Source organism: Conger conger, chromosome 3 (assembly GCF_963514075.1).
Source record: "Conger conger chromosome 3, fConCon1.1, whole genome shotgun sequence".
NCBI lineage: Eukaryota > Metazoa > Chordata > Actinopteri > Anguilliformes > Congridae > Conger > Conger conger.
This window is the reverse complement of record NC_083762.1, coordinates 9,738,994-9,753,732: the sequence shown is the minus strand read 5'-3', so window position 1 is coordinate 9,753,732 and position 14,739 is coordinate 9,738,994. Positions and strand designations below refer to the sequence as shown.

The following is a 14,739-nucleotide window of genomic DNA, read 5'->3' as shown; positions in this document are numbered from 1 at the left end:
ATAGTCGTATTCTATGGGATATATATTAATACCATGTTAAATGAAAAATCCCACAAAATGTATTTTGCAATAAACATACATTTTTAGATAAAAATACATGGCGCTTCATAATCTTTTTAAATATATAAAATATATTTGAGGAAGGATCAACATATATTGGCACATATTTGAAATGTTTTGAAGTATATGGCGGTCTATTGTCTCTCTGCGTGGGATATATTGTGGGGAGGCGATCAAAGAGCATTTTTATTCAGTTGGCTCTCTGCTCCAATGTGCCTGCAAGAGATCCTCCATTTTAATTTGTGCCGTAATGAGAGCTAATGAGAGCTGCTAGCCCTGTGGGTGATGAGCTGAGACCAGCCAGCGGGGGAGAGCGGGAGATCAGGCACTCACACCCCCCTCGCCACATCCACGGAAACACAATAGGACAACACGGAGACCAGCACCCCATCACTGCAGCCCCTGCTCTGCTCCTGAGCACATTTCCACATTTTACCCCATCTGTTAGCCCGCAGAAAGCCACCTGCGTGATTAACCCCGCGCGCTCGCGGCTAGCGAAGGCCGCTAGCGCCCGTGTACCGCGGCTAGGGGTACAAGCTGCACCGGATTTCGCGGCTGCCCATTTCGTAGAGGAGGTCCGGCTAGCCAGACGCTCTCGCCAATGCTCTCAACTTCCACCCTTAGCCTAGCGGCTGGAGCAGAATGCACAGCATTGTGGGTACCGCAGTCCGAGCTGGCAGAAGGCAAGGCGGGCCTGCATTAAACATAACATAACGGCTAGCACAGGCCATTCTGCCCAGCAGTGCTCACCTTTTTCTACCACTAAAGCGTACCGACTGCTTAGTTTGCCTAAAAGCTAAATAGTATCTAGCACCGTATCAAGCCTGGTGTTGAAAACATTTAAGTGCACCTGCTAACGAGGTCCAGTTTCCTGGTCAATAGCCATGCTGGGTTGAGGTTTCGTAGACAGCGAATGCTACGCTTCATTTAGGTGCAGTGTGAACCAGCGGGGGGACCTCACGGTCGTACGATGATTAGGAAAATGAAAGAGGAAAACTGAAAGCCCTGTATGTGGAGCGGGACGGCTTTGTTTTGGAGCGCTTCTCCCTGACAGCTTGACGCACACCCATTGATGTCCTCAGTAATTTAATTAGGGATGTTCCCCAGCTGCTCGGTCAGAGGGGAACGTGGACGGGACCTCTCCCTCGGCTGGAAGGCCGGGGCTGGACTGGCACACGATCTGGGGGGCGGGGGTCCAGGGGACGGCCCTGGCCCCTGCTCTGGCCCTCAGAGGGCCGGCCAGGTCGGCCGGGGGGACGGGGGACGGGGGGCGGGGGACGGGGGGGGAGATGAGAGATGAGAGCGGATTAGAATCCGTGACGACGCGCACTGGAGGCAGGGGGAGAGACGAAAGCCCCAGTGATAGCCCGGATAGCTGGATGCATGAATAAATAAACAAACAAAAATAAAAATAAACCTCCATCTGGATGCTTACTGCGAGGCCCCATGTGTGGAGAAAAAAAAAAAAAAAAAACAAACGGGGAGGGGGGGATGAATGGAGAGAGGCTGCGGCACTGGGGCGAGTGGACAGGGGCGGGGGGGGCGTCCGGTTCGGGACCCCAGGGATGCCCCGGAGGGCCGGGTTGCGGCGGGCAGCCTGTGAAAAACGGGCCCTCTCTAAAAGCCTGGAAGGCGGCAGGCGCGAAAACTCCCAGCGTCCATCTGGAGCGGGACCGCGCGCCATTTACAGTGGGTCACCGCGGGATGGCCCAGGAGTCCGGTCCCCACAGCTCTTAAAGACGGAGCCAGTGACCCACACGCAATGCACATCGCACCACGCTCAGATGAACACCGCTTTTCACCTTTTTCGGGGGTTAGCGGACGTTATATTTAGAAAACCTCACTCCATTGATTTATTTATTTTCTCGCATCGCCGAAGTCTTAGCCGTGACTGAAAGACACGGCGTTTTCGCAGCAATACACTTTAATGGCCTGGAAAATGGCTTTGACAATGAGATGTCTACGCACATAAGAGTGAGCGTAATTACATTTGATTAACTGGAAGGGAGAGTGGCTCTCGTGGTCTGAGTACGGACCAAGAATTACTCAAATGTAGACCACCCACAGATGATGAAATTCAATTGTACATATTCATAATGGGGGCTGGTTAACTATAGGGAGAGAAAAAGCTCTCTAATGTATCTCATTTCTCTGGGTGACCTGAGGGAAGGAGAGATGAAGTTAAACAGGCTTGAAGTGATTAGTGCTTTTAGCACTGATCTAATTAGTTTTTTTCTCGTACAAAATATTAATCCGAAAGAATAAAAGTTTATTATTGAAATGATTATATGATATATATTTTTGAAGGCAAAAACTCCAAGGGAGAAAAGAAGTCCCAAAAGTGATATTAATTTGCAATGAAATAATTATCATGCCATAATCAACCCATCTGAGGAAGGTCACCTCCTTGTAAATGGACTGAGATTATTTACATATGAGTTAACAGAAAATAATAAGAAAGCAATCAAATTAACTGGGGGAAAAAAAAATGTGCCTCTCCACATTTCTCCCACGTTTTATCGGAGGGGCAATTTACAGCTCGTACCACGTCGTCTCCAGGCAGGATAGCCGGGGATATTTATGTGCGGAAATTCAGAAAGCTATCATCGCCTTCAGGGAGCCGACAATCTCGCAGCTGATATACTGCAATCAGGTATGCAGTTATTTATTAGAGGCCATGTTGCGTGGCGGATAAGCCTCTTGCCCTTCCCGCTGCCTCTCAAGGTAACGGCAGAGATCCGCGAGGCGCTGAGGGGCCCGGGAGCCGCTCGGGCCCCGTGGCCCCGGGCCGCTGTGGAGCGTAAAGTGGCGTAATTCAGAAGAGAAGGCTGGAGGCTGACAGCGAGGGTAAATAATATCCCCCGAAGAGACACGACGCGCACATACGCGGGGAAAAAAAGAATAGGCGCTATTACGTTCGTATACGTCGGGAATGTTTTTCATGCCAACCTAAAGGCGTCGCCACTACAATAACTGAAGAATGCATTTTCAAAAACGTCTCTTCATCCCGGTAAGACGATGATAAATCTGCAGGGCATTTTCTTCCCTCTGATCAGTTTGGCCCCCCTCAGTCCCCCCACCGCCCACCCTAAATACTCAGGACACGTTCGGCTCCCGCGCTGTCACTCGCTCCTGAAGAGCTCCTGGAGGAGGGCGAGTGGGGGGGAAGCTCCGTGCCCCCTCCTGAGCGAGAGGCTGACCTTTGACCCCCGCGTGTGATCACCGGCGTCTCGTGGCCCCCCTCAGCCCCCCATCAATCCCCATTACGGCCGCCAGCCCCACACGGGCGCGCAGACTTTATGAAAACGCTCCGTCTCTCCCAGGAGATTGACACGGCGGTCCGGGGCAGAGCCATCTTGTTCTCCAGTGGCAGTCAGACGAAGATGCACTAAGATGGAGGCTAAAGAGTTTTCCGGAAAACAGAAGAAAACCGGGGAAAACCGAGAAAAACAGAGGAGACACTCGGAAAGAGACAAGCAGGAATACACGCACGGATGCAAGCGCACAATCTTATGAACACTCACACGCTCATGCACACACACACACACACACACACACACACACACACACACACACACACACACACACACACACACACACACACACACACACACACACACACACACACACACACACACACACACACACACACACACACACACACACGTGCATTCAAATCACTCAAAGGCTCCCAAAAAACCAAACAAATAAAACAGACATTAAGGACATCTACTCGTATTCAGTGCAGACTGCCACGGTGGGAAAAAGATCCTAATAAGACTAGAGAATTGAAAAATGTCACTAGACAATATCTTCAGAAATGAGAGTGAAATATGAGCTCTAACATGTAGCTAATTAAGCTGAGAATTTCTGAAAATAATAAAACAATCCTCTAAACATGTTCAAGGACTTCAGTCAAATATAAATTTTCAGAATACAATCATGTTCCGTTTCCCTTTTCCTTTTTTTGGCAAAAGAACAAGGTTTTATTTTTACAGATTACTTACTACTCAGGTTTCCCAATTGGATGCAGCCTTTTAAATTGTACCGTGCAATTCTGAGAAAAAGACAATGCCGGTGATTCATTTAATGTGAGCTGATTTCGCTGACGACACCTTTTCATTTTATGACCATAGTATAGAGGAAAATAACATTTCACACTCGTTTTTTGCCTAATCCTCTCAGTCCAAATGAGGGTAAAATCAGCGGACAAATAAACATCCTGCAGCTCAGGAGCGTGCTTTCAACTGGGAGCCATCTTAAAAACACCATTTTCCCCACTCCCTTTGAGAATAACTGATTTAAAATGGCTCATTGGCAAATGAGCGATAAACTTGCATATATGTGAGGTCTGTACTAACTTAAACAACGGGAGCATGCTAATGACTTGTGTCCAGACTCTACTTATAATTCTGGACAGAAACGCGCATATGAAGGTCATATGCAGTGCAAACAACAGAAAGTGGATAATGAAGTGTGATCCTAATGAAAGCTTCCCGAGGATGGAAAAAAAACAAAAAAAACATTTAATCTAACTGCCCGGCCGCAAGACTGACAGCGGAAAAATTATTTAGAGATGAGGCAATGTCAGAGCCCAGGGCATGGTTTATTTGTTGACTGCGTGTATTTAAGCACAAAATGTCTTTAATCTGGAAGAGCTGACAGATATGAGCACCGCAACAAGACAAAGTCCATAAATCAACCAGTCAATCAAGAAACCAACCAATCACTCGTTAAGTGCATATAAGATGAAAGGGGCCTGGATCAAATGGGGCAGGCCTTTTTTGAGTTCAAGGCCTGTGTTTGCGAGTTTGTGTTTTGAAATGAATGCGTAATTTTGTTTGACAAGGCCAAAGGACTATTTCACTTGCCAATGCCCATTAGGGCTACTCCGGCACCCGGACACACAGACACCTTGGGCTATTTCCATCCAGGATAATATTTACTTTACTCAAGTCATTAAGAAGTTGGAGCAGCGCGCTTGATGGATGACTTGAGATACTTTCTTGGCTGCTGCTTATTATCTGTGATGCAGTGGTGGTGTGCAGCGAGCCATCTGTACTCCGGCAGCTATAAAACAATCCGGCTCTTTCCGAGACTCGCAGGAGCCCCGGCCGGCGCTCGTCCGTCCGCCCGGACGGAACGGCCCGGCACGTCAACGAGGACAAGATGGCGGAGCAAGGGGGAGAGAGGAGAGGAGAGGAGGCGTCGTCCACGTGACCACGGCCTTTCACCTTCCTGTCGCCGCACTTAAAATGGAGGGCACTTAAAATGCAGTCACGATAAAGTCGAGAAAAATGCAAAAGGCATTATATACGAGTGCATATACAAGTCAGCAGATATATTCTGCAGTTGTGTCCCGGTCAGGACCGGGTCCAGTGGTTCCGGGTTCCAGAGGTTCCGGGTCCAGTGTTTCCGGGTCCAGTGTTTCCGGGCCCAGTGGTTCCTCACACTCCCCTCTCCCCCACATCACGCGCCACACCGCCTCGTATCCGCACGCCTAATAAATATTCCGCTGGGATAAAACGCCTTTTCCTATTAGAGACGGAGGGATTAGGCGGATTTAGGCCCGTTCTACAGCGTTTGCCATCCACTTTCGCCGGCTAAAGCAATCTGGCGAACACTGAACATCTGGTCAGTCTAAGAGAATATGGAAATCCACTTAGAGCAAATTAAAACAAATGGGACACAGGGTAATGATTTCATAAGCAATTTCCCATATTAGTATTTCTAATACTTCACCAGGAAAGCGCATTCCTCCCTCTTTCCCTTCATCCATCAATCACCGAGACTGCGACTTACTCAAGCGGCCGGACTTACCCGAGCAACCTTTCCCAGCCGCGGTGCCCGGACATTTCACCAGTTATTATTGGATCACTGGTGGCATTTGTTCACACTGCCCCCTCCTGACACTGTCCAGAATGAATTAAATTATCATTAAATATTTATTTCACTGTTAATCATCGGCATGCGAAGAGGATTAGTTCCCTATTTGCAAAGTGACTCGAAATCCATCTCGTTACTAAAATAGCCCTTCGGAATTGCATTAAACACCAAAGCATGATCAATCAGCTGGCTCATATACACATAGATATTATTAAATACATTAATTAAAAGGAGCACACATGTAGAATTTTGTAAATGTAAATTGTGAAACGCGCTGCGGGGATACTCTCTCCCCCCACGGAGAGAAAGGAGGCACACTGCCTTTGTTTTGCAGCTTTGGCTTGTTATCATTTGCCCTGTCTTTGAATTCTTCATTATCTACCAAATTGTTATTATAACACCAGCACAACATACATACTGAGTGGCCTTTTTGGGAGAACTGTAGCTTAGCAGCAATGCGGTCTGCTGTTAGAAAATTCTTGTTGTTTTACCACGCCTTGCTCGTCACTTTTCAGTTTAACACTCGAGCCAAACAGGAACCCCACATCTATTACAACTGAAACCTCGTGTCAAATTAGCCATCAGAATGACTGACTCCCAAAGGCAGGGAATTTAAACATGTTTTCTGAAGAAGATGACAAAAAAGTAATGGGTAATGAAACCACACCCTGCGTGTGTTCTCAGCGGCTAATCACTCTGAATGATTGATAACCAGAAGAAATGACTCCTACATTAACCTCAACTTCAGGAGAAGATGAAGACTATTCCCAATTGAATATTTTTGTCAATACCATGGTTGCTGGTTTTGATCAGCAGGAATAGTCAAGTTTGTTGTGAAGGGCTGTCATCGTGTTTAAAAGAAGAAAGTGCAGACTTGTGGGGAAGTCATGCTGGGCATATGGACACTTCTCCACCACATGAAACAGAGGCAGGGAGGCAGCGCCTCCTGGGGAGGACCTGCACGGCACCTCCCTCCCCTCACCTCCTCTCTGCTTCCTCCTTCAAAGCCCACAATCCGCTTTTTTCACACAAAATATAACGAACAATGGCTCATCTGCCAAAGCACTTGTCAAACTTTTTTCCCCAGGCCTTCTGAATCTAGCTGAATGGCAAAATGTTTCAAATGTTGAAAAACGTTTAGCACGTCTCCAAACTGTCAAGCGATAGAAACCACAATTAAACCCGACTGAAATCTGCCTGTCAAAAAATCAAGTATTTACTGTACGGCTGATTCTCCCTGCCACGGGTTATGTGCTCCAGTTTCGAACTTGACAATTTCTATAAACCGTATAAGGCCGAACTACTGAGAAAAAAAAAAAGAAAGAAAGAAAGCTCTGGAAACTTCACCGGTCTCAAGAAATCTGTCAAAGCATTTACCATGATTTATTGAACACGAGAACTTTTGATGTTTTTTTTGTTTTTTTCTTTGTTACCATTGTTGCGGCGGATCGTTACGGAATAGCATCCCGTCTTAGCGATGGTCACTCTGGGAGGAGCGCCCAGGGCACTATTATCTGTGAGGCTGAGGAGGGGGGGGCCGGCGCGGGGCTCCGGAAGGCTCCGCCGTTCGCTCTGACACGCAGAGCTTCAGGCCTGTTCAGTTCTCATGGATTTTTTTGGGGGAAAAGTAAAAGAACAGAAATACCACCTCGGCTGCATTCTGCAAGAAATTGGACATTCTGCCTTGATGCTACTGCCACTGCAGAGCGAGGCATCAGAGAATCTACCGCAGAAAGAGAGTATCTACCGCAGAAAGAGAGAGGAAACAAAAGCAATGCCTAAGTGGATCGGGCTCTGCAGTACACATGTATACCCCTGTAGGCGCTTGGACTATAATAATAAAGCCAGCCAGATGTCGTGCTAAGGTATACACTATAATTGGTTTTGTTCACTTAGCTCATGTATCAAGGGAATAAGAACAATTATATGAACACAGACTACGCAAGAAAGACTTAAGATATTTATTTTTTTAACATTTAAACTCAATTATCAAATCTTTTTCTTACTTTTCTAAGAAAGCGAGTGGCTTACAATATGCCGCTTATAGTTGGTTTTTATATAAATGTTGGATATACATTTATAGATCCACATTATCTTTCTCTCTGGATCAAAGTTTTAAAACGACTGGTTTATGAAAAAAAAAGATCTCTTGAACTTGAACAAAGATACCCGTTCCTACACAGGCAGAGATGAATAAATACATAAATAAATAAATAAATAAATAAATCAGCAAAATGTTAAAAGGAACACGGCACTTCCATGTATTTTTCCTGCATCTGCCAGTCTGGTATCTGGCAGCTCTACAGGGGCAGTGAACCTGAGATTTCCATCTTTACAAGTGACCTACATCACACTGGTGAGGATCTGCTGCTCGCTGTGTGTGTGTGAAGGCCTTCCACACACACACACACACACACACAGGCATTTCACAATTACAGAGCGCCTTTACCGAGACGAACGTGCCCTCATCAGGCATCTCTCAAAGACACACTTACAGATGTGTCACATCTGCTGGGAAAATAACCTCATTATCATAGCAACACTGCTACAAAAATACAGTCACGCTATTACCACTGCCTGTTGCTACAACTGATGAACAGAAGCAGTAATGTCTTAAATGCTTTCACTAGAATTAATGCACGTATTTGTGGTTTAGCTCTGCACAAGTATATCCAGCAAGTACATTTACAATGATAGTATAACTACTACTACTACTAAAAGCATTAGCAATACTATTATGCCTGCTACGTAGTATGCCTGCTGAAACTGCTACTGCTGTTTACCCTACTGAAGCAGCAACCGCTATCCATAGATAAACAAATAACAATAGTGCTGCCTTAAGGACTTTTACCATAATAAATGCCTGCATTTGTCCAACCTGTGAGTGTTGTTGTTATGGACTGGTATGTACAAAAGAACAAATTACTATAATGAATACTAAACGCCTCTCCAAACTATAGGTAGTGCGTGGAGTGATTTGAATCCTGTGTAGGTGAGCAGTGTCCTGGGTTGAGTGTGGTGTGGTGCGGGATTACAGTGTGTAGCATGACCCCTGACCCCCGCAGTGCAGCGTACGCTGGGTTGAGTGTGGTGTTGTGCGGTAGCCGGAGTGGAGCGTGACCCCTGACCCCTGACCCCTGCAGTGCGGAGTACGGGCCGTACCTTTGTTCATGTCAATCAGCTGCTTCTTCTTCTGCTGTCTCTCCTGCTTCTCTCTCTCCGCTTTCTCCTTCGCGAGCTTGGCTCTCTTGATCTTCTCCTCCATCTCCCTCTTCTTGTGGTTCTCCTTCACAGCATCCTGAAGATTAGAGGTTTGGGGGCGGTGGGGGGTGAGAGTTGGAGAGAGACACGGAGATCAGACTCAAGCCGAAATCTTGCTTCTGTGCACTTGAGGGAGATGAATTCTCCACAGCACATCTCAAGCCCGGTGCAGCCTGGGCAGCCAGAGGGCGAAGGCTTTATGTACAAAAACAGGGTCAGGGCAAAATAAATAAACTATGTACATACTGTACCCTGCACACCCAGTGTGCCTAACACATACACTTACTGAGCGCTCTATTAGGTATTTATTACACTTATTTTTACAATTCTTCTGCTGCTGGAGCCTATCCACTTAAAGTTTTGAGGCATTGTGTGTTCAGAGATGCGTACCACTGTTGTAATGTGTGGTTATTTGCGTTACTGTCACCTTCCTGTCAGCTTTGGCCTGTCTGGCCATTCTCCTCTGACCTCTCTCATTAACAATGCGTTTCTGCCCGCAGAACCATTGCTCACTGGGTGTTTTTTGTTTTTTTTGCACCATCCACTGTTGTGCATGAAAATAAAAAAATTCTGAGATAGTCAAAACACCCAGTCTGGCACCAACAATAATTCCATGGTCACTTAGATCACATTTCTTCCCCATTCTGACAATTGGTCTGAACAACAGCTGAACCTCTTGACCATGCCCTGCATGCCCTTTTGCATTTAGTTGCTGCCACATGTTTGGCTGATTAAATATTTGCATTAATAAGCTGGTGTACAGGTCTACCTAATAAATTGCTCCCTGGGTGTACATTTCCAGAATATGGAATATGAAAAAAAAATTATAGGACAAATATATAAAATGTTTCCTATTCAGACCTGCTTCAACATAGTCAAATAAAGTGGTTTAATAGGCACTACAGAAATGCAACTATCCAATGCAAACTAACGTACGTGTGCATCTTGAGAGGAAAAGCAGATGAATGATGTGTACAGGTGTAAAGTGAGGAGAGGCAGCTCTCTCTCTCTCTCTCTCTCTCTCTCTCTCTCTCTCTCTCTCTCTCTCTCTCTCTCTCTCTCTCTCTCTCTCTCTCTCTCTCTCTCTCTCTCTCTCTCTCTCTCTCTCTCTCTCTCTCTCTCTCTCTCTCTCTCTCTCTCTCTCTCTCTCTCTCTCTCTCTCTCTCTCTCTCTCTCTCTCTCTCTCAGGCCTAACCCCTTCACATAACCCTGATCCTCTTCCCCACTGTCTCCCAGCATCACGGCAAGGACAGAGTGTGCCGCAAAATGTCATTTTATGTAAGACACGCCGTTTCATTACGTGTGTTTACACACTTCAGACTGTGAGCCCGGGCCTGAGACATGCGCATGCATGCTAAGATGCTCTCTCACTCACACGCTCACGTCCTGGCGTGTAGAAACGAGCTCTTACCACACACACACACACACACACACACAAACATACAGACACACACACACAATCATACAGACAGACAGACAGACAGAGGGGCAGGTGGGCAGATAGGCGGACAGACAGACATGCAGACACAGACTGACAGACCGACAGATGAGCTAACAGACACACACACTTGCACACATCTACGTAAGCATGCACACAGACATACAGGCACAGACAGACGGGCTGGTGGGCAGATAGGAGGACAGACAGACAGACATGCAGACAGGCACACATCCACACCCCGTTCCCAGCAGAAGGAACAGCACACACCGCTAACTCTCTAGCATCTTTTGCGCTATTCCCAAACTGCACAGTCACTGACCAGCGTATGTATGCAGGTTTTCATTCCAACCAGCTGATGCCGCCTTAATTGATTCAAATTACTCATTCAGCCGTATGCACTTAACTGCATTAAAGCACGGAATATGAGCAACAGTTGTTATTTAGACAACACGAATAACACATTTCACTTTATGTGCATTATGTGCAAACAAACAGTCCTAGTTAAGCAAATAACTGAACTGATTATTTAATCAAGATCAGCATCTGGAATAAAGAAAAACAGCATACACATGACCCTCCACTGAGGTTGAGACCACTGGTCTAGGGCATCAATGCATTATCTAATTATCCATCCATCAACCCATCCATCCTTCCATCATCTAACCCGGTTATTCCTAGTCACGGTCGTGGGGGTGCCGGAGCCTATCCCAGCATGCATTCGTCAAGAGGCAGGAATACACACTGTATAGGTCGCCAATCCATCGCAGGATACACACACACCATTCACTCACACACTCGCACCTAGGGCCAATTCAAACCCGAAACCTTCTTGCAGTGAGGTAACCCTGCTTCCCACAGCACCGCTGTGCTGCAGGGATCAGCTCCTCAAACTGAACAGCACTGCTGGCTGTCTCTGCTGCCTGATTGTCCAAAGTCCAATAACGTTACTGACAGGCCAGAGATTACTGATTGGAGGGGTGGAGTTAAACCCAGCAGTGCTACTGACTACAGACGTCACTACGCCTGGGCTAAGATCTGCTTACTGATCTCACCAGCAGATGACTCTGTATCAGTTGTCACTAACGATGAGGCAAGAGGACACCTTTTTATTGTTTCAGTCTAATGATTTCACTTGGGGAATGTGTTTTTGCAACTGCACAGCAGAGTAACCGAGCCGAGCTGGTAGAGTTCAGACATTTAAAAAAAATAAAAAAATCTCAAAATATCAGGGTGGAAAAATCGAAACACAGGATGGGGGCATTCACAGTGTAGCCATCAGAGAGAGAGTGAACCTGTCATCCTCTACACTTACCCAATGCTTTGAGAAGCCAGGTGCAGAAAATACCGGGTACGGAAGTGACAGGAGCGCGCGCGCGATCGTTTTGAGAGACGCCTTCAAAGGGACAGAGTCACCGGCCGACGGTGGAACATTCAGAGAAACGCCTTCAAAGGGAAGCCCTCCTGAAGAGACCGGTCCCCCGCTCCCCCGGAGGAGGGGGAGGAGGAGGAAGAGGAAGAAGAGGAGGAGGAGGAGGAGGAAGAGGAACGAGGAGCAGGAGGAGGACGAAGGGGGCACGGGGAGCACCAAAGATCAGCACACTAAACTTTTCCATCCCGCTCGACGTAAGCCAACATCCAGCCCCTGTCAGAACGGCGTGGGGCCGGGGATGCCAGAGCGGTAAGACGGGGGGATTACCGGCGTGGCCAGAGGGAGGCGGAGGGAGGAACAGCTCATCATAGCGGTCAATAGCGCTGCCAGTTTCCTGTCCAAGGACAAGAGCCCTCATTGGAGGGGTCTCCTTGTCGGATGACAAGGGCGTGGAGACACCTGCTCTGCATTTTCCCAGATTAATGTGGCAGGGCCTGCACGCTGCTCCACTACTTACTAGCCTTAAGAGTCAAAATGGCCGCCAAAACAAGGCTTGTTTAGGAATCCGCAACATTCAAATTCATTTTGCACATTATTCATTGCGTTTCACTTCGGTTGTATTTTCTAGGAAGAAAATTCTGTTGTATTTTTAAGTAATCACCACCGCTAACACGCAGCCCTATATGGTGATACAATTCTGCATAATTGAGCAAAATTATAGATTAAGTAATCAGAAGTGATGTGTTGTGATTTTTCAATTCCTATAAATATTTGATAAACAAACAGGGCCCTAATGTGCGAACACAATACAATTTTGGTCCTCACAAACACAGATTATACAAATGCCTTTGTGGATTAGATCATTAATTGGATAATTATTTATTCATAGCTTCGGAAATACTTCCTCTGGGTGAAACTTTGAATAAACAAACAAGAAATTCTGACTGTAAACATGATTACACTAGATAATTATCTTACACTGATCAAACATGCAGTACCGCTAATTGCCATGGCAACAAATATGCAATCGCTTTGTGTTTTTTCGCGGCTATATTTTTGGCTGATGGCGGTGCTGTGGTAATGATTTTATCAATACTCGTTCATTTCTTGAAGAAAGAAAAAGTAAGGAAGCATATTTTGGTAGACTAATTCAGGAGGAGAACAGCAGCAGCAGCAGACATGGTGACAGGTCAGAAACACTGAGGCTTTCTTATCAGATCTCGTGTGGGTGCCGCGATAGAGGAGAACCGACACATCAACAGCGCTGGCAATCTACCAAAATGGCACAGGAGTCGATATTGTTATGTTCAGTGCAGACAAAAAAAGAGCGCGCACAAGAAAATCAACTTGAAACTGAAGACGCCATTAATCTGGGAACATATTGTAAATATTTCGCCTGATCTGATGCGTGTGATGAGGCTGAAGGCCTGGACTCCCTCGTTTTCCCGGGGCGGGAGAAATGACTCGACGCGCGGCCTCTCTCGTCCCGTGTGTGCTTTGGCACGATGAATGTTGATATGTGACTTTGCCGACAGGTTATTTGCAAACAAAACAAAGCCGTACGGACAGAAAATAAAAAGCGAAGATCGAAAACGGCGGGAAGTCCCCGGGTTGACGGCGGCGGACGCTAATCGATACGTTAAGGCAAATTAGAGCAGGTAATTGCATTTGCACAAGACATAATACAAAGTCATTAGAAAAGCTGATTATAGACAAACCTTAGCTTGAAGCAGCTCGGTTAATTAGAGTGGCGTGGGTGAGTTATTTAAGCGAGGGGCCCAGGTAGCCAGAGATGAGAGGAGGAAGAAGAGAGAGGGAGATAGAGATAGAGAGAGAGAGAGAGAGAGAGAGAGAGGGGGGGGGAGAGTGAGAGAGAGAGAGAGAGGGGGGAGAGAGTGAGAGAGAGAGAGAGTGAGAGAGAGAGAGAGAGAGAAAGGGAGGGAGGGAGAGAGAGAGAGAGAGAGAGAGAGAGAGAGAGAGAGATCCAGGCAGGTGCGTATTCACTCCCTTCCCCAAACTGAATGAAAGCAGCACCTGGAGTATGGCCAACCAGGAGCAGTGCAGCATGATGCTGTCAGCTGTGTGTTTTTGGGAGGGGAGGGGGTTTAAAAAGCACACCCATTACAGAACTGATGTTCCAAGATGGCCTAATGCAGAAAATTACACCTCACATGGTTGATGGTTGAGTTTTAGCAGCTAATTATTTTAAGTAAATAGCAAATTGGTTTAATTTTTCTCCGGCAACGAAAAAACAGAAAATACTGATGTCCCAAGATGGCCTAATGCAGAAAAACAAGAGCAGCACATCCGATGTTGAGTTTTAGTAGCTAATTTAACTTAAGCAAATATCACGTATTCAGTTTGATATTTGAGAGTCAGTGAAATAATAACAGAAAATATCACAGCGGAAAAAAAACAAATAGAAGAAAAACAAACTGAAAATTCAGTGCTTGTGTGAACGACTTTTCATTTAGCGGAATGATGTCATCTCGAAGGCGGCTAGCTGTGGCAGGCGCCGGTCCAATTTGTCACCCGCTCAGGTGCGGAATGGAAGCAGAATACCGGGGCCCGTGCAACCTTCACGTCTCCTGCAGACCCGGTGCTGAGGCCCGGGAGGAGCCGCCTCCACGCTCCCGCCCCGCCCCGCCCCGGCCCGGCCCAGATGGAGCAGGGACGCACAGAAAGGCCCGGTGCCCTGGGCTAACCCCCCCAGGGCACGGCG

General features: G+C 46.8%; 1 protein-coding gene across 1 annotated transcript in view; it reads right to left on the bottom strand.

Annotated features, from left to right (window-relative positions):
• The window catches only part of diaph2 (diaphanous-related formin 2), a 482,385-nt gene that overhangs the window by 55,325 nt on the left and 412,321 nt on the right, over nucleotides 1–14,739 (bottom strand). Inside the window, 1 exon segment of the mRNA XM_061234698.1 lies at nucleotides 9,109–9,244. Within this exon segment, the coding sequence (XP_061090682.1) occupies nucleotides 9,109–9,244 (136 nt within the window).